Source organism: Sceloporus occidentalis, unplaced genomic scaffold (assembly GCF_023333645.1).
Source record: "Sceloporus occidentalis isolate IW3139 unplaced genomic scaffold, rSceOcc1.0.p SCAF_13, whole genome shotgun sequence".
Taxonomy (NCBI): domain Eukaryota; kingdom Metazoa; phylum Chordata; class Lepidosauria; order Squamata; family Phrynosomatidae; genus Sceloporus; species Sceloporus occidentalis.
In genome coordinates, this window is record NW_028316993.1 from 476,564 (window position 1) to 497,764 (window position 21,201).

The 21,201-nt window shown below is 43.1% G+C and overlaps 1 protein-coding gene across 2 annotated transcripts in view; it reads right to left on the bottom strand.

Moving 5' to 3' along the window:
- Positions 1-10,799: 10,799 nt before the first annotated feature.
- LOC149304464 (leucine-rich repeat and fibronectin type III domain-containing protein 1-like protein) overlaps positions 10,800-21,201 on the bottom strand; it is a 75,174-nt gene continuing 64,772 nt past the window's right edge. For both annotated transcript variants that reach the window (XM_089478442.1, XM_089478443.1), the window contains 2 exons: positions 11,863-13,257; positions 10,800-11,455 (listed from right to left, as the gene is read on the bottom strand). In XM_089478442.1, the coding sequence (XP_089334568.1) occupies positions 10,948-11,455; positions 11,863-13,238 (1,884 nt within the window). In that variant the 5' untranslated portion in view covers positions 13,239-13,257 and the 3' untranslated portion in view covers positions 10,800-10,947. The remainder of the gene's footprint in view (positions 11,456-11,862; positions 13,258-21,201) is intronic.

Below are 21,201 nucleotides of genomic sequence, written 5' to 3' on the forward strand. Positions count from 1 at the left end.
TTGTGCAGAAAATAGCCTTTTCGGTGCAGGAAATCTTTTCTTTGTGAAACAACAGCGTATGAATTTAGTACCCAAAAAGTCCCAAACTGCAAATAGGCTTCAAAAGCCTTGCTCACAGTGGGAAGGAAATTGTTTCTATTGTTCATTTGCTGCCTTTGAGAAGAAGATGAATAGAGAATTGCATCCCTTGTCAGTTCGTATCAGTGATGCAGCCACTTTAGAGAAACCATATACAGACACTCCAAAATGCTCCTTGTCTGCAGGGGTCAGATTTGGGAAGGAAGGGAAAGGGAAAGCAGATAGACATTGCATGGATTTGAATGGAAAGAATGGCAAGATATCCTGGTCAATGAATCAACTTTTAACTTCCATCTGTAGGCTTCATCTTATGTAGGTGAGAAGTCGGGTTGGGTTGGGCTAACACTTTGGTTTATGAAGATTGTTCTCTTTCTCTGTCTTCTCTCTTTATTCCAGTTTCCCAGAGAAAGGGGGGGGGGGACATTTCTAGGATGACAAGAGTTCCTGTCCTTGTAGCCAAAGGCACAGTCATTATTATTACAGTTCTGCAGTAACCTGAGGGGCAAATACTGGGACACAGCAAAACATGGGAGGAAAGATTCATTTGCACAAGGGACTTACTCTACATCCCCCTCCAAAAAACCTAGTCCTCTGCCCTCACTTATGATGGATGGTATTGCCTCGTTTCCAGTTACAATTCCAATTAAAATTCATTTCCAATTAAAATTCAATTGGCAGTCTAGTTGGGCTTTGAACATGGAACAAGGTAGGCATTTTTTGCCTAACGCATGTAGCAAAATACCTTGAGCATCTCTTGTTGGGAAGATAAAATGGATTTGCATTTGGTACCTGCTCCTACAGGAACTAAATACCCTGAAGGCAGCAGATTCTGTCTTGGAAGCTAAGCAGAGTCAGCCCTGGCTAGTGCTTAGATGGGAAACTGCCAATGCACACTGGGTGCTGCAGGCTATATTTCTGGCAACTGGCAAGACTACCTCTGAGGATTCCTTGCCTACGAAAACCCTATGAAATTCATGGGGTCATCCGATGGCACAGGTTGCCTGTCTATATATATGTGCTCTAGCTACAGAACTGTTCTCTGTGGTTTCTTTTTTGCATTGCAAATAGATGTTAAATTTCCTGGACTTTGAAAATCTCACAGCAGCCATGTAGCCAGAATGAAAAGGTGAAAGCCTGCAAGTAATGCCCCTCCATACCATATGAACTGAGAGCAGAAACAGCAAAATGCAGGCCTATGGCTAACATCTTCAGTATTCCTTTGTCTCCTGTATGGTTTTTAACACCTTGCCTGATGACGAAGCCAGTGGAGCTTCGAAAGCTTGCAACATGTATATTATGCATTTGGCTGGCCAATAAAAGTATCGCTGTTTGGTGGATTGTTGATGTTATTCGGTTTGCTATATGGCCAACACAGCTACCCCTGAATGCTATCCATGGCACTGAAGCAGCAACTGCTGTCCTTGACTTGGCCTTGTGGTGCTGGCCATGGTTCTCAAAATGTTTTTGGCCTGGCAAGCTGCCTTCTCTATCCTATGCCTTTGGCAGCAAGGTTTTTCCTGGAGCAGAGAATGAGTAGAATTCCCGATGGAGCAAGACAGCTGTAGAATAGTAGGCACATCTTATATTATTTAATGTAATGGAGGCTCTAAGGGCTGGGATGGTTGTCTTGTTTCATCCTGGATATTGAGAACAGTGGGGAAACTTTTATCACCTTTCCACAGTATTGAAAGTATGGAGCTTCCACAGTATTGAGTTTGGAGTACAATGATCTCTCATCAGCTTCCTGTTCACAACAGAGAGAGGAGAAAGCAGCCATAAGGATGGGTCATTCCAATGGCCTACCTGAACAACTGTATCTGATTCCTTATGTTGTTGTTGTTGTTGTTGTTGTTGTTGTGGGCAGGTGGAGGAAGAGAATCTATGCAACATGTGTGAATACATCCAATTCCTGATCAGTGAGATGTTTCAGGGATTTTAGCATTTCCCTGGGGTTTGGTTTCCTTAGAAAGTGGGCCCTGGAGACTGAACAGCACTTCTGAAATACATGATCTAATTTCACCTATATCCACCAAGGTTCAGACGATTCACATGGCAATGCATTCCTGTTCCTCAGCAGATGCAACACTGCAAAATGGAAATTTTATCAGCTGTAGGATATCCTACAGAGATTAAAGTTAGATCTGTTTTTCTTTTCTAGAACCAGTTCTTGCATCGATAAATTCATGGGGCCACCATAAGTCAACAGGCAATTTGAAGGCACAGACGCACACACAAGCACATATCCTCCTATCACATGCAGTCGCTTCAGTGCACCCATTGATATCATGGAGTTTGCTGGCCTCACATGAAACATGTGGGTTTTGCAACTATCAAAGGTGGTGGTATGGGGCAGAGAAGAGGCTAGAAGAGGCAACATCCAGTCCTCTGCATGGCATCAGTTTCTCCAATGATACATTGCAAAACCTGGTTTAAAACTAAACCTCCAAATAGTTATTTCTTCATTGTTTTCATTGAAGGGATGGGATCCCTGTTCCCGCATACCTTTGTATTAAGTGTTAGGTTTCTGTGCTGTTTATTTCAGACTGACTCCAATTCTCCAGCTGATCCAAATTAAGCTAGTCCAGTCTCAACTGCTCAAGAATAGTTGGCAACCACAATATCCAGACTACAAGAGGCAGAATTCATCTGCCATACCTTCCTCTCCTGGTAGCAACAGCAGCCTTAAGAGCATCTTTGCTTGCTCATCTTCGGTTTCAGGGAAAGAGCTTCTGGGAAGTCTCAGCATTTCTCTGAAGGCACATATGGCAATGCTGCAGTATGCTCAGGATTGCTAGGGGGCCGGGAAGATGATGAAGGATGTTATTACTGTGCATTAAGCCTTGGAGGCAGCTTAGAGCATGGTAGTGTGTTTCAGTGTGATATGGAATGGGCTGAAAGGGAAAAATGCAGAGTTATAGAAGCAAAAGAAGGAGGGTTAAAGGGTGGAAAGAAAACTAGGATATCTCCATATATGTATTTATGGCGGTGTGGAATTAACATATTGCCCCCCAAGTAAGCATTTTGCTCCCTAAATGTAATTTCCCTTCGCTCCTCTAATTTCTGGCATTGCAGGGAGTGAGACACTGAAAATTGTTAATGTCTAGAACTTTTCAATTTGCTCCGTTTGCAGTCCCTTGATATCTTTTCCTGCCACTTTTCTTTGGATGCCTGAACTGTGTGTCAAAATATTTTAAGTTACTGTGGTGCTAGAAATTTGGGGATTGAAAGAAAATTTCAAGGGAGGGCAGAATTTTTTATTTGAAGGGCAATGTCCTGATTCCTCTCCCCTTGAGTATCTCTCATATCATGTGCATAAATATGAATAGGGGTTAAATTAGATATGGGCAGCCTCGGGCATTGGAGTTCACATTGTCCAAAATGTAGTAGGGGACAGCCCCCTGTTGCTGCTGCATTATCCAGTGTCAGCAACATGGCAGCAAACTGCCCCTAACAGTGCTTTTACTGGGAGCTATTGTCAAGGCTGGAGGGTTGTGGAAGCACAAGTCAGCATAAATACAAGGTGCTCACATCCCTTTTTCATACCCTCCAACATTTCACAAATGACAATCGTAATGCATGCAGCTAAGCAACAGTTATTAATAAGGAAGAACAGACAAGCTAGGAGAGGCTACACCAGTTTGCTTTTGCCTGACTCTACAGGGAAGGACAAGATTCTGCTTGTTTCTCTTTTTTCCTGATGCTCGGTTTATTGTGTACTTTTGCATTTTGTACTCAGTTTGCAGCACTTGAAGCAAGCTGAGGACAAAGAGGAGCAAGTATAAGGAGAAGAGGAAGATTGGAATATTTTCAAAGCAGCTGGAAAATTGGGATGACAGAGGATGGAGACTTGCCCTTCCAAATAGAAACAGTTTCAGGGTATGCTTTTTAAATCAAATGAACTTTCTTCCTTTGCCGTCAAATGCAGCAGAGCAGAAGAACTGTAAAAATGGGGTGTGATGCATGTTGTCCATGCGCCAAATGTTGACCATCCAGATTTAAACAGAGGCTTTTGATGACAGAAAGGCAGTCCCTCAGTTCCATTTTGCAGCTGTGACCTATTTCAGTGACATTCGCAGAGCCTGTGCTCCTCTCCTTAATTTGAAACTCCAGGAGCTTGTTCAGTAAGCTGACTTAACTGTGCTTTGGGTTGGCCAGCTTTCCCACTAGGCTAAGCTGACCTGGAAAGATGGCAGCAGTTTAGTATCTGTTCCCACCTACCAAGTTAACAGAGCAGTAAGACTCTTAAACATTTGGGGAGGGGAAATCTCAGTGTGATACTAAGTGGTTGAGAATTAAGGTTGGATGAATTTGTCTATTTGATTTTTCTCTCTCATTTTTAGTTCTTAGGTTTGCTTGATCTTAAGCTTACTTTTTCCTTTAAAAAACGCTGGGAAAGTGTATGCATTTTCTTCCAATACATGCATATGGGGGGAAAGAAAGAATTACTACTTCAAGCTCAAGCAAAAAATAAGGATTTAGCCCCTTCAGAGCTTCAGGTTCTCCATATCTTTCAACTGTTCCTATTTGGGAGGGATATTCCCAATTAATCTTCTGTTGTCCCACTTTTTAAACTGCTTTTAAAATGTCCCAGTTTCGTTCTTCTCCCACTTTTCCCCTTTTGGCCATAGCTTTCTTCCATTGATGAAAACTAAGTTCAAAGTGCAAAAATAGTTTGCACTCAGTTAACTCAGCAGAAGGGAGAAGAGACAAGGAGGCAGCATCTTGGCCTTCCCTGCAGAATCAGGCAAAAGCAAACTGCTGCAGCATTATTATTATTATTATTATTATTATTATTATTATTATTATTATTATTTATAAAGCGTTGTAAATTTACACAGCACTGTACATATAATCTTTTTAATTAGACGGTTCCCTGCCCTCAGGCTTACAATCTAAAAAGACACGACACAAAAGGAGAAGGGAGTGTTGGCGGGGAAGGGGATGAGGTCCAGCAGTCTTCTCTACCTCCGACGCCTGGACCAAGGATCTCTTAGCTTGTCTATTTTTCCATTTTATAAACTTGACCCCACAGATCTATAAGTCTGGCCACCAAATTGGAAATCATAAGACAAAATGATCACAATGTCATCCCTGGATTCAATCTGGAAGAAGACATGGGTCTCTAGAAGGTTTGTCCATGCAAGGCTTAGTGTTTCATTTCACAAGGGCATGTTTTTCGTTCTGAATAAAAAGTCTGCTGAATAAAAACTTTGCATACTATTCTTTTTCTTTGCAGTGTTGGAACCCACATCCCATTTCTTTCCATGTTATTTCTGGCTCTGGTACCAAAGTTTCTGTTTAAGGAGTCATACCCAGGAACTCATCTCCTTTTTGGTGCACCTGCACCTGGTTTTTTATTCCTGGTCTGAGCCACTGAGCTGTTCTGCTTAAAGCCTCTTGAAAAATTGCATTGATTTTGACTAGTTTTTCAAAAAGATTGTTTTCGTATATGACATGAATTGAGTTCGGTACTCGATATAAGTTCAGGCTAATTTGTATGCTTTTCCCACTGAAGTAAAGAATGATTTTAATTAGTACAAACACTACAGAGGAGGCTCAGAGAATCCATAGTGGCTCTAGATAGCCAGATCTACTGGAGTACTTCTGCAAATACTGCACGCTAGTGCTGCATTGTAATATTAATGTTTGAAGGACAAGTGTTTTATATCTGGTTTACAAAAATTGAAAGCAATGGTAAAAATAAAATAATTCTGGTGTGCTAAGTATACAGACAAATTAATCCACAAAGACGTATTCAATAAGAGAGCCTTGAACTATCTCAGTCTGGCAAGGATAGTCCCATTTAGTCCTCTGCCTTCCCACTCTTTTGGCTGCTTTTAAAATATCCTGGCTTCACTCACCTCCTCTCACTTTGTCCTCAGTTTACTTCAATTGCTGCAAACCGAATTCAAAGTGCAAACAGAAGGGAGGAGAAAAAGGGAGATGTGGGATCTTGCCCTTTCCAGTAAACTCAAGCAAAAGCAATCTGCTGCAGCATCTCCAAACTTGCCTGTCATTTTTCCTTAATAACCTTAATAACGTTTGCTGTCTTGACCACACTCTAATGTTTCAGACTTATGTCTGTACTCCATAATGACCATTCCCCTTTAAACCATACCAAACACATGTAGAGTTGTGAAGTCGAAGGCTTTCATGGCCGGCATCCTTAGGGTTTTTTTGTGGGTTTTTTTGGGCTATGTGGCCATGTTCCAGAAGAGTTTATTCCTGACGTTTCGCCGGCATCTGTGGCTGGCATCTTCAGAGAAATGTTGAGTTGTTGCAACATGTATTTGTCACAGATGAAATAAGAAGAGGTGACTCACACGCCCACCTTTATGATTCCTTCTTCTCTGTGGTGTAATGTTCTTTGAAGACAGGATGGGCAATTGGAGAGGCTGTGGGGGCCGTTTGCCACCTACACAAAGATATACCCAATGGGCCACATAGTTGTTCCCAGCATGTTTGGAACTGACATCACATCACTTTCAATTCAAGAAAGTGGCCCAAATATTGTAAACCTTTGCTTAAGGTAGCTCTTGTCACTTTGATAGTTGCTACATCAATTGCCACATGCTTTAGTTTAAGGGAACTGTAGATAATGTTTACTGAAGCAAATGCGGTCTGAGTTGTAGTAGTTCTTTGAAATGTGAGCTGAGCTGAGTACTATTGGTATATAGGTATACCCTATTCTTTGCTGTGCCTGAATCATATTGGTATTTGGAGAAGGGCCTAAATGCCCTAAAAGCACCAGATCCCATCTAAGCTTGGAATCTAAGCAAAGTCACCAGAGTTAATCTGGTGTAGTGGTTTGAGCTTTGGACTAGGACTCTGGATGACAGGGTTTGAAACCAAACTTAGCCATGGTAACCCATTGGGTGACTCTGGGCAAGTCACATTCTCTCAGCCTCAAAGGATAACAATGGCAAACCTCCTCTGAAGAAACTTGCCAAGAAACCCCCTTGATGGGTTCACTGCTTTAAGTTTGCCATAAGTCCGAAACTACTTGAAGGTACACAACAACAACAAGCATGGTCAGCCCTGGTTAATATCCGAATGGAAGACCCCCAAGGAATACCAGCTGCTGTAGACTATATTTCAGAGGAAAGAGCTGGCAAAACCACCTCTAAGTATTCCTTGCCTAAGAAAACCTTATGCAATTCAGGGAATTGCCAGAAGATGACAGGAACTTGACAGCATGGCACTTACAGAGGCACACTTTTGTAGAAGACGGATACACTGAGATTTCGTGACAGACATTATAGCCTCTCTGTGGACTGTTGAGACATCAAAATGTATTTTATAATATATTGATTGTTTTGGTTTTTTCACTGTCCAGGTCCTGGATGTCTGAGCCTTGGGGATGTTAACCCTTCCTCTCACTTTCTTAGCCATGCTTTTCACAATCCTTTTCTCCCTTGGCAATAGAAATTCACTCAGTGGGAAGGAAACTCACATGGCTTTTAGTCAAAATATGATGGAATAAAATCACTTTTGGTGCAGCTGAGACAATAATTGATCTTTTTCTGTTGTGGGAACGCGTTCAAAAAAATAATAATCTTGCAATCTCAGAAGCCCCAGAGAATTGTGTCTCTAGGCTGTGTCTTTTCATGGTGGCCCCAAGTGGCTCTAGCAGAGAGAAGATGACACATCATAATGGTTTAGTTATACTACCATTAGAACACCAATTGGCATCCTGGGGTGCATCCACACTATAGAAGCAATGCAGTTTGACAGCACTTTAAATGCTATAGTTCCATCCTGTTTAATCCTGAGGTTTTTTAGCTTTGCAAGGTCTTTAGCCTTCCCTGCCAAAAATTGCCGGTGTCTCACAAAACTACAAGTCCTAGGATTCTGTCGGATGGAGCCGTGGCAATTAAAGTGATGTCAAACCGCATCATTTCTGCCATGTAGATGCATCCCCAGCCTGTTTCTCTGAGAATACCATTTTTTCTGCCCATCCTGGGGGTTGGCTAGTGGAAACTGAAGCTGATAATGGCTGTACTGAGTGGAATGAGAAGGAGTATAGAGCCATTCACTAGATGGGAGGTGAGTCATAAACCTGACTTGAGGGCTTCTATTAGCCTTTGTTCCCAATAAAGCGACCGAGATCCCAAGGGAAGGCTGGCAGCCAGCCATGACTGCAAGTAGAGCATAAATGAATATTTGCAAAGATTAGATGGGGTAGCCACGAGATCTACCACTGCGGGGGTGGCATTTCTCTCTGCATTTTTCCACTACTTCTCCTGGAACTGCTGCGAGTTAAATAGGAGACTGCTGAGGTGTAACTACAGGTGGGATAAAATGAGAATTTGCCCCCAATAAAATTTTCCTTCTGGTCCCAAATTCCTCGCATTGCAAAGAGTGAAACCTTGGAAATCACTTACCCCTAATACTCTTCCATTTGCTGTATTTGCATCCCTTGGTAACATTGCCTGCCCCCTTTTCTTTGGATGCATGAACTATTTCTAAATGCTCAACTGGAGTTCAAAGTTATTGCAATGCTAGAAATTTGGGAACAAAAGGGAAATTCCATGGGGAGGCAGGATCCTTATATGAATGGCACCCCTCATTTTGCCCCTCTCCTCCTATAGCTCTCATCCCTGTTGGTGGCGTTGGACCCAAAGTGGCCAGATTCACCCAGACGTTCTGGGTTTAGGAAGGCCATCACATTTCCAAAGGAACCTTTATATACTTGGGATGGGGGAAATCTTTTCCATCTCAATCTGGAGAGATGCCCTAATGTAGGATCCATCCTTCAAAAGGTGACTGAAACAAAAACCCTCCTTCAGTTGCACCAACTATAGTCAATAGGTACAAATTCTTCTGTGACTGGAGGGCACCATCTTGTATCTATCCACTGTGTAGACCTTAAAGATGAGAAGCATGTTGAAGGGTAGAAACCCTAATTTAGCAGAAACACGATTAGATACACAAGAATTTGGAGCAGGACTTTTGAAGAGAGAAGCACTCAAAGCCTGAACCTGGATGGGCAGATTTGTCCATTTCCTCCATGTTCCTTTCTTTTCTCCAAAATAATACCAGATTCTTTCCAACCCTAACAGGATAAAATGTGCAAGTCTAATCAAAGGTGAATTAAAATAAAATCCACATTCATCCTTATTGTACATCTGTAAGCTTCTCCAGTTTTGGGCTACACAATTATTGCACTATGGTTCTGGTTTAACTGTCATGGCAACATAATTCTGAATCCTTGGATGTACATTGTAGGGAGGAGAATTTAGACTTCTTATCCAGAATGTTCTTGTGCATCATCAAACAACAAACCCTAAGATTCCATAGGATGTTGCCATAACTGTTAAGGTGGAATCACAGTGTTTTAACTGTGTAGTGTGAAAGGGCTCATGCGAGTTACCCTTCTGCAATTCCATGGCTGGAATCCTGCTGGTTGGTACTAACTAAAGTAGATCCGCTGAAATTCTCCTGTGACTCTTTCATGCTTACAGTGCTATGATTCCACTTTGACTGCCATGGTTCCCTCCTAAGGAATCCTGGATTTGCAATGTAGGAAGGAGTACTTAAGAAGCCTTAGCCAGATGCTTCATAAGACTACGAATCCCAGAATTCCAGAGGGTGTTGCCATGATAAGGTAGGATAATAGTGCTATATTTGTATAGCGTTAAAGAGCCTTTGCTTCCCTGTATGGATTCTGCTTGACAGATGAGAAGGTCAGCTTGACTTGTACTCAGTACTGATTAAAATCCTTTCACTGAAAAAGTACTATATAATATATATATATATATATATATATATATATATATTAAAATGTTTGCACACTAAGACTTTCTCTGCACATTCTGTTTTTCTCTCTCTGGCTAGAAATTGTTGAGTTTTTCCCCCCATCAGTTAGATAAAGAAACCCAATTTTGATGCAGATGTTGGTTTCAAATAAACCTTTACCTGCTGTGCTAATGTGATATATTTACAGCCATCAGTCTAATCTGACTAGGGAGATCATGATAGGACTTCCAAGTCAAAATGCTACAAAGAGGACCCTACCCACCCCCAAGGAGAATTAAATCATGTGTAGCATTTTATTTTGGAAGAAATGCAGCTACAGATTTTGATCAGGGCAATGCTGTTGGCAGTTCAAGTCTGTTTGGCCAAGTCCAATTACCAGAAAGGCTTTCCCCCTTCATAATTCAGCACTCTCGGAAACCTGAAGAAAAGGCAAAAGACATTTTAATTGTGATGTAGTGATAAGAGGCCTGCCTAAAAGCTAATGAGGGTGCAAGGGGTGCAGCAATTTCATGAGATGCTATTAAATCAAACCCTTTAGAAGTGGTGTGGCAGATTTCTGGCCTCCAAAACAATCTGCTTAACTGGCAAGAGTATTTTCCTTCCTGGAATGGTTGTAACTAAAATAGACGGTGCAAAATCATGAGCCAAGAAAGGTGGCTTGGTCAGCCTCAGCTGACAGAGGCAGATGTTTTTATCCCTTATCCCTAACCAAAACTGGGCTAGGAAGTACTCCCATCACTGAATTGCTAGTAAACTACACCAGGAGAGTCCCTTAGTGAAATGACACCATCTTTGACTGCAGTACAACCCATGAGAGTAAAACCCAACAGAACTGGAGCAGATCAAAAGGCAGCTTCTAGCAGCACCGATCCAGACCTGACTGTTAAAGTATGTTATCTAAGAATGATTTTAAAAGAAAACCCTTGCAAATCACACACTTTATATTTAATATTGTGCAACAAAAATAGTTAAGAATGCAAGAGCTTTTACAGATTAAAAAAATAGTTTTTAAACCATCTGATCTTAAAAATAGACAATAGTAGTGAAGCTTAAAATGCAACCACAACCAGTTTCAGTTTGGGGGCCACACTCCGCAGGGGCTCAGCGTGGCTACTGAGAGAAGGCTTCACTTCGTAAAGGGCCCGTCACCTCTGTCGGTGTGGCGCGTTCACACTCCAGACTGAGGACGCTTTTGCCTCTCTGGGGCAGCCCCGAACATTCCCGCTGCAGCCCCTCTGCTAGCTTGGAGCTGGAGTGGGCGACAGAGCCGCTTTGGCTGCCATTGGTCTGAGAACAAACATTGGTCACTTTTGTGGTTTTGTTTTTGTGATGGTTGGTGTAAACTTTGTATTTCATCAGAAGAATGAAGATGAAGACCAAAACAGATGCCACAATAATGCCTCCAATGATGATGATCATAGTCCCACCAAGGAACTGGGCATGGAGGGAGCGGCACTGCCGATATTCCTCCTCTGTGGTGAACTGCACACATCCAACCACCATGGTTGCTGTCAGAGACGTCACGCCATCATCATAAACAGCAAGGACACAAAGGTCATAGTCACGCCCAGCAACCAGATCCGTCAAGAAGAAGGACTTGCTGGCAGCTGGAATCATCCTGCAAGAAAACACAAGGTCAGTCTGCATCAGCTTCTGGTCCCAAGCATTTCAGAAAAAGGAAACTCAACCTGTATATACTTTAAGGTAAGGATCTTTTGGGAGGGGTGAAAAATTGGAATTGGAGTAACTGGTGATTCACTGAATGTTGGAAGGGATATTAAAAAGGCAAGATGGAGGTCAGAGATGGGGTTCAGATATGAGATACAGGGAGAAAGGGAGATATAATAGCCAGTAATAGCAATATGAGCAAAAGATGTGAGTTGAAGTGTGTGAGTTAGGCTCAGTCAGGATTTAAAAGTATTAAATAAGTAATATTTGCTGTTGTGTTCAACTTCTGCTCAATAAATCATTTTGAGATCACATGCTTGTGACTCTGTTGGCCTCCGTGAAAAGAGTCCTGCTTACCTGTACACCAAGATCTCATCAGCAGAGCTGTTGTACTGGATCTGGAACATTCGTATTCCTGGGATGTGGTGCTGGGAAGGCCACTGGATGAGAGCAGAGGAAGAGGTCAGCTCAACCACCACCACCTTCCTCTCTTGGTGAGATTTGGTTTCATTGGGGAAGCTCGACTTGGCAGAAATAAGAATGTCTGAGGGTCCTGGGTCAGCTTCCTTATCGCAGTTGGTACTATTAGCCAGGTGAGGGTAAGGTTTGACGGAGAGTTCAACGGGGGCAGTGGAGACGCCAGCAGCATTGGATGCAATGCAAGTAAACTCCCCTTTCTCCTCCACAGAAGCCAACAAAATATCCAGAGTCCCATTCTCATAAGAAACTGTTCTGGAAGTGTTGGAGACTAGCTTCCCCACAGGTGAAATCCAGCGGACGTATGGCTCTGGGTCACCTACAGCTTTGCATTTCAAGGAAACGCTCTCTCCTTCCATGACCACCTGCTTGGGGGTCTTGTGAGTGATCATGGGAGGCTCACAAACAAACTCCTCCTCTCGAATGGTCCAGAAGTACTTACCCATCAGTTCTGGAGGGGAGGCGCATGTCTCCAGATCATCTTCCCTGGTCAGACGCCGCAGCCACACGAGTTCACAATTGCAGTGCAAGGGGTTCCCCCCAAAGCTCAGCACCAAGGAGGACAAAGGGGATCCCTTTGGCTTGGCATAGACAGGGATGCGGGAAAAGAGGGGATCAGGGGGGATCTTTTTCAATTTGTTGGAGGTCATGTCCAGCCGAGCCAGTTTGTGAAGTTCCGAAAAAATTCCTTCTGGTACAAAATCTATGAGGTTATGATCCAAGCTGATCGTGTTGGCATTTGAAAGCCTCCCAATCGTTTCCCAAGGAACATGAACAAGGTTATTATAGGATAGATCCAGATCCTCAATTATGTCAATGAAATCCTCAAAAGACCCAGATGAAATGTAGTGTAATTGGTTATTACTCAGGATCAAGTGGCGAAGATTGATTAACCCTTTGAAGTGATCCTCGCCAATGGAGGTCAGGCGGTTACTATCCAGGTGTAATGCGTGAAGGCCTTTGAGATCAAAAAAGGTGTAAGGCATGATCTGACTGATTGTATTCCTGGACAAGGTCAAGTGAATCAGGTTCGTCATGTTGGCAAAATCCCTCCGCCGCAGGCTGGTGATGAAGTTGTCCATCAGACGGAGCTCAGCCGTCCGCCGGTCAATGCTAGGAGGGACAAAAAGCAGCCCTGTCTTGGTGCAGAGGATGGTGATTGAAGGGGAGAGAGCCTGGCATCTGCAGCGTGGAGGACACACCATGGCCTTCACCACAGTGCCCATAACCAGCAGGGAGAGGACCAGCCTTTCCATGGTAAGATATACAAGCCACCTGGAAGAGAAAGAAGGGAGGGGGAGAAATCCACAAGAAGAAGCTGATCAGAAGCCTTGTTAAAACAACTGACACTCAAGGGCTGGCATACCATTGGTGACATATACATATAGTCATAAGTCCACCTTATGCTTTCTGTGAAATGAGAACCTGTTCACAGTTTGGATGAATGACCAAACAGACAAACAAGGTGGACAAGGGTCAATCACAAAGAGCATAGCCTTCATTTTCACCCTTTCATTTCAAAAATTAGACTGGACGCCATGAATGCTGATGCTGAAACAAATTGGGTGAGTCTTAAAGATGCCAAAGATTCCATCCAGCCATGGTTCTCCGCCATATATCATCATCTACTTAGATACCAATGCTAAAACAAAAGGAAATGACTGGAGAAATTGAAACAGACTATTCAGAGCCTGAGAAATAGCTAACTCGGGAAGTACACAATGGGCTCCCAAAGCCTTATATTAAAACAAATGTATTGATGGCATGAAAACCCATTAGTACAGTTCTGCTCATAAATGCATAGATACATTCAGTTCATAGATGCAATTTCATTGCTTTAATAAGAATAGATTTAGTTTCCATCCAGGAGAGAAAGCTGAGTGTTCTGAGTGTTTACCCACCTTCTGTGACCCGTCATTTCATAATCATAGAGATTCATTGTCTAATTATATAAATTATCTCCCTTATTATTAACCTTGTCATAATCAGGGGCAAATTGTGTCTAATTGTAATTACTCCTTTTAACCATTGTGTTGTTGTATAATGATAATCTTTTTTTAAAGAAATATATATTTACTGCAGTTGTCTGATAGCTTAGACTACACTATTTATTACCAGCGTTCAGAGTTACCTTCTTGGGTTTATCTTTTCAGCAGCATGGTAAATAACCAGTTCTCTGGAGTTTACACTGAGCAAGGTCTGAGAAGGCAGCACTTGTCTGGAAAACTGATCTTGAGATTCTGTAAAAGCATTAACCAGGGTGCATCTACACTGCAGACATAATGCAGTTTGTCACCACTTTAGCTGCCATGGCTCCATCCTACACAATCCTGGGATTTGTAGCTTTGTGAGGCACCAGCATGCTTTGGAAGAGAAGAACCCTTAGACTACAAATCCCAGGATTCTGTAAGATGGAGCTATGTCACGTAAAGTGGTGTCAAACTGCATTATTTCTACAGTGTAGATACATCACAAGTTCCAAGTGGCTGTGAAAAGGCTAAGTCCATATTGATCTTCCATCTCCTGAAAGCAAAGATACAACAGACTCTTCTGCCTACTTGTTCCTACTTGGAGGGAACCAGCGTGGCATAATGGTTCGAGTGTTGAACTATGGGCCCGAACAGACAGGCCAAAATAAAGCTGCTTTGGGTCACTTTGGAGGTATGCTGTTTAAATGATACACGCATCTTAAGAGGCCAGAAGCTGTGCCAAAGCTGAGCTCCAGACAGTCCTTAAGACTGGAGCATGGCTTTGGCTCAGCTTCTGGCCTCTTAGGACGCATGCACCATTTAAACAGCATACCTCCAAAGTGACCCAAAGCAGCTTTATTTTAGTCTGTGTGTTCAGGCCCAAAGACTCTAGAAATCTGGGTTCAGTTCCCTCCTTGACCATGGAAACCACTGGGTGACCTTGGGCAAGTCACACACTCTCAGCCTCGGGGGAAGGCAATAGCAAACCTCCTCTGAACAAATCTTGCCAAGAAAATCCTGTCATAGGGCTGCCTTAAGTCACAAACAACTTGAAATCAACCCAGCAACAACAAGAGGAGACATTTAGCCTTCAGTGTCAGATAGCTCTGGTGTCACAACAAACCAAAATTCCCAGAATTCAACAGTATTAAGCCGTGGCATTCAAAGTGGTGTCACAATGGACTAATTCTGCAGTGCAGATGCAGCTACAGACATAGAAAACAAGCTCTCCAGTCTGAATACAGGATGGCATTGAGACCCCAGAACAGGTGGGAAGGCTCAACATTGGCAGGCAGATCATTAAATGTGACTACTTTCTGATATGCTTTTACAAAAACAATGGAAACACAATATACTGTGTTAAAACAGTCATCATTATTGCCGTCTTCATCATCATCCAACTGAGCAACAACCTGAGCATCCTGGAAGCAATAGCAAAACGATGGCCACTAAGCACACTTCTGATTGAAAGTCCATGTGGCGACTCCACTAGCTAGGAATCTTGGTGATCCAATTTGGCATGATAATTTCAGGGAGGGGTTCCCCCACCTTCCATCCTAGTCTTGAGGAGGACTGGAGCCTCTTGGTCCTACCCTGTTCAGGACTCCATGCCAGCATCTCCTCCAAATGACCAACCTGGGGCAACCTGGCCAGGAGCAATGACTCTTTCTCCTCCTTTTCAGGTTGATCCGACACTATACAGTGGCAGTGGCTTCCAGCCAAATGCTTGTGAATCCTTCCTCCAGTACTGCCATGTCAGAAGTGGGCATAGCAGCATTGGGAATGGGTATAGAAAAAAAGATGGTGCCAGCTGCAACTGCTTGGACCAGAACTTCTTTCAACCCTAGTCTCTGGAAAGGTTTTATATATATATATATACACATACATACATACATACATACATACATACATATATCCTGGTGGAGCAGCCAAAAGGCCCATCCAGAGCATCTACCTTACCCATTTGCCCAAACAGGCCAGACTAAGTGGCAGGCCTGGAGGTTTTGGTTCTCAATTGAAAGCCTCCTGAGGTTGTGCCCATTTGAGGGGAAAGGTGGTGCATCTTGCAAGGAAGTGATATATTTTGTGTTGCGAGGTAAGAGAAGTCGATAGATAGGATATAAGGTAAGAAACTTGGTGAGAGCGGAGTCTCTCCTTCCATGTTCCAGCCACCACTGCTGTGGCCTTCAAGAGAGATGGATAGCAACCAGACATACCTCCATTGTACCTGGGCCCCAATGGCTGATAAGAGCCCATACCTACATGTTCCAACTGTCATTGCTGTGGCCTCTCAGTAGAAAGAAGAATAGCCAGGAACTGCTGAACTTAATTCCTATCCCACCATACCTTTCCCTCCCTTTCTTTTTTATTGTCATGTATTATTTAGACTATAAGCCTGCAGGCAAGCAAATGTCAGACTAACTAATTGTAAGTGTTCTGGGAACCTTTGTGGCTGAAGGGTGGGGTATAAATACTCTAAATAAATTCAGAAGCTAGGAGGAAAAAGCTAACTTGGGTGGTTTCTGGAAAAGTGCAGGCTTGCCTAAATGTGAAGGGGAAATAACTATGAAGCCAGCACTGATCTACTTTCCTCCCTGCCTTATACACTAGAACTCTCAAGGCCCATGAATGTGATCTAAATTAATAAAGCAAGCATCCAATATGCAGGATCTGTTCACTTTTAAGGCATAACTTATGTATGTTAAGCAATTCAAACATGAATCGGAGGGATTGTCACTTAGTGCTCTACATGCAGAAGGTTCCAGGTTCAATCCCCAACAGCATCGCCAAGTAAAGGTAGGACATCTTTTCTGAACATCCAGAGACTCACTACTGCCAGCCAGTGTTGACAAGACAAGCCTGGAGGAACTATTGATTGATTTGTTAAAATATTTCTTTCCCACCTTGTATACAAGGATCACAGGGCAGGATGAACAATTTAAACAAGTTAAAACAATGCCAAATTTAAAACAACATTTTAAATTATTTTTAAATTATTTTTAAATTATTTCAATCCTTTTAAATTGTGGCATTGTTTTAACTTGGATCTAACTCAACATAAAGCAACATAAGGTCGTTTTTAAATTCTGATCCTGTCCTCTTGGGAATTAGTTTCCCCTCCTAATTTGGTGCCATCTGCCCATTTGATAAGCAGGCCCTCTATTCCATCATCCAAGTCATTGATAATTGATGTTGAACAGCACTGGGCCCAATGACTGGGAAAGAAGGAGAAAGCTAACTAGGTAACTACATGGATCCCCCCCCCCCCCAGAGCATATTTGTAAATGGGAGCAACAAATCAAACCTTGCCAAATTGATGGAAGCTGCAGATCTCCTAGCTAAGATGGAGATTTGCACACATGCTTTTGCCCAGAGTTGAGTTTACCAAATCTCAGTTGGAGAGGTCCTGGAAAATGTGTACCTTTATCTCCCACCTGGAAATGACATGAAAATTGAAGACTCAGGGCCAGCAACACTAGCCCTCTTCCCTCCTGCATGACTTACCTGCCTCTTGTAGGTCTCCCCAACACAACCAGGTAATGATTTAGGGGGGGAAAGCCAAATGTGACCCAGAAACATCTGACTATGTCCATATGGCTGGACACACAACAATGACAATACATTCTCCAGAACCTCTCAGAGGTTCTGCAGGGCTCCATGTCATCATTGTCATATTTCTGGCTACTGGAACATAGCTGAATGCTTCTTGGCCACCACTTAATTTCCCCCAGCTACTATAGGGCTCTTTCAGGGGGCAGTGGCTCCACAACAACCCTAAAAAAGACAAATCCAGCCCATCCTGTTATCCTACACCAAAACCTGGGAGGAGGGGGTGCTGAAATCTGCACAAGAAATGGCACATTCTGTGTAAAATATACTTTCTTATTAAGGAAGCACATTCTCTGAACACAAATGAACAAACAAAGCCATGGGGTCTCATAAGAAAACCATGTGCATTTTCCAGAGTGCTTCTTCATGTGAAAATACTAGAAACGGCACAAAAAAACGTACTGCATTATTCTTTCCGATCGGGGTTGCTCAGGGTTTAGGAAACCCTATTATCAGTCAGGAAATTAATAACACCTAATATGAATTCCATCTCCATATATAGAACTGTGAATTTTCTTCAGACAACATTGGCCAGGAGAAGCCACCGCCAGACTGGGTTTTATGAGGCTTGCTCATAATTTGGCAGCTTTACCAGCAGGTGGCATTAACAACATTAAATATGCAACAATGCGTAGCTGGAAAGGGGATGCTCTTCCCACACACTGCCCTTGTAGCAGGCATCAAGGAATTCCTTCTAGTCTAATGGCGATGGACCTTGGGATGGGATGAGGCAGGAGGGAATCAAGCCTCACAACCCCCAACAAGGCTGAGAGGGCTAAGATTCCTACCTTAAATGAACTAGTAAAATTGGAACAGCAAGACTCCTCTGCAGGTGAGCCTTCTTGTGCATTATCAAGAAGAAGCATACCAAATGTTCAAGCACTAAGAAATATTAAAGCAGCAACCATCATTGAGTTCTCCGGAGAATAATAAAGGCTGCCTACAATCTAAACTATGTGCACTTAGGCCCTGTCTTCATCGGCCAAATAAAAAAGAACTTCTCTCCATTCTCATGGCAAGGAATGGGAACGGAGGCCCTGAAATTGCAAGGCCCAGTCCAGATGTTACCCAGCAGTTCAGCACCAAATCCAGGGTATAACACCTATAAAATGTTTAAGGAAAAAAACTTGCTATTTGCTCCAGATCTTCCCAGAGGATCCAGAGTCCTCTGTTGTGACACCTGATGGCTGTTTACAATGCGTCCTGCTGTGGCTTAGTGACACCGAGTGCCACTCAGTACTCAGTGGCACTGCCACCATGACAAATTGCTTCCTCATCCGGACCTCAGAGCAAGTGACTTGTGGCAGCGATGGCAGCAGCAGGTGGCACAGAGAGACACACAAACAAACAATGGCAGGCCCCAGGTAAAGGGACACATTGGGGCAATTTAAGGGCCAGAATGTTTCAGGCTGCTCCTGGGGTATTCTGGCCCATTAGACACCACTTTGCTTGAGAGGAGGTTAGACAGGAGACATAAAGGGGACTTCTAAGTACACACTGTGCTTGTAAGATTCTTCCTGCTTAAGGAGATTGGAATGATAATGGATGGAAAATGTCATTTACCCTCCTGCTGCAGATACTTGCAAGTAAGCAAAAGTGGGCTTTTCCCCACTTCCAGATGCAAATGTATTGTACAATCCATGAGCCTGGTTATGTGAACCTTCTGATGGGGAGTGAAAAGTGGGATGGGGGGTTTCAAGGATGTTTGAACATATGTGAAGGAAGGGAAGGGCCAGTAGATGTCAGTAATGCTTTGTGATTATCAGGTTCAGAGCCCTCTTTGGCTATAGAACTTATCCAGGAGATAAGAGGCCCCTACCTAAATTCCCGAAAGGTTCCCAATCCTGTGATTTTGTAAGCTGAGCAGAGTCAGACCAGGTTAGTACTTGAATGAGGAACCAGCAATGAACACCAGATGCTGCAGGCTGCATTTCAAGGGAAGGAACTGGCAAAACCATCTCTTGAGTATTCCTTGGTTAAGAAATCCCCATGAAATTCATGGGGTCCCATAAATCAATGGGCAACTTAAAGGTGCATACATGCATGTACCATGCACCAATATAGCCAAAGCTACTAGCTGCCTGAAATCCTTGTGTGTTCTAGAATGAATGCATCAGCAACTCAGTTCTTTCCCCCCCATCTTGATTATTTGATTTTCTAGCAAGACAGGAGCCTGCAGGGTAGAAAAGCACTCTTCAAATCTATCCTGGAAAAGCAGTGTTTTTGGAATGCACAATAGGAGAAGGGAAGGAGAGGCCTTTGGCAGAGATGCTCTGAAAGGGAAGTTATTCCACAGTGCTTTCACCCAAAGCTCTTGTTGGACCTGATAACTGCTATCAATTCTTTACTCATGATGGGCCAGAGAGTCAACAGGAAAGCCAACAGGACAGGCTCACAGACCCCTAGTAGTTATGAATAGGAGGAGAGGCAGATGAAGATAATGCCCCTAATAAGAATTCTGCCCCCCCAATGGGTTTTTTTCCTGCAATTGCACAATTTCTAGCACCGCAGAGAGTGAGGCTGTGAAAACTGTTCACCCTAGAAGTATTGTTTACTGTATATTCATTCCCTTGATAATTTTGCTTACCCTTTTCTTTAAATGCTTAAACTTTAAATGCTCAACTGGAATTTTAAGTTACTGCAATGCTAGAAATTTGGGGACAGAAAGAGGGGAAAGGGTTGAATCATTATGGGGGAGAAATGCCCTAGTTTGTGCACATACCCACCACAACATCCCTAAGAATATCTTGCTTCTACCAGCAGTTGGATGACCACATTCCTTCAGCTTCCTACACCTTGGAGTTGCCGTTTGTTGTTAACTGCCCTTGAGTCAACCTTGACTCATGGCAACACTATGGATGAGCTATCTCCAAGGCTCCCAGTCCTCAGCTGCTTTTCTCAGATGTTGCAAGCTCAGGCCTGTTGTCTCTTTGATCGAATCTAACCATCTAGCATGTGGTCTTCTTCTCTTTCAACTGCCCTCTGCCTTTCCTAGCATCACGGTCTTTTCCAATAATTTGTGCCTTCTCATGATGTGGCCAAAGTATGACCATCTCAGTTTAGTCATCCTGACTTCCAGGGAGAATTCACTCTTGATCTATTCTAGCTCCTTGGAGTATTAGCCTGGAGTACGGGCACAATAATGCTGTCCCACCTCTGCCAGGTTGGCTGAGATCACTAACACTAAGGCTAGCATCCTTCTAGTGATATATGCAGGCTCAAGCCCAATTTATGTCTGTGAGTTTTTGTTTGGTTTGTTTTTGACTCATCACTGCAGATGTTGGCATGCTCTTCCTCCTTCAAATGATGGCCAAATCCCCCTAACTTCCTCAGACACCCTCCCATGCCCATTTTGTGCCCAGTGGAGAGCAAGGAATGGCTGAGTGGCAACTGGCTGTGTGACTGTAGTGGGCTTGGCAGAGTGGCACTATCCCAGGACCTGAAACTTGATGACATTAAGCAGCCCTGATTATGTCATTAAGTATGATACATTAAGTACCAACCACAGTTACACAGAGTATGCCATTCTAATTTTTTAAACAATACCAGGTATATATATATGCACACTTTTAAAGACAGTGCTCTCACCCTAAGATTCTCCCCCGCTCACCTGACTATTGTAGAAGAGCAGACAAGCCCT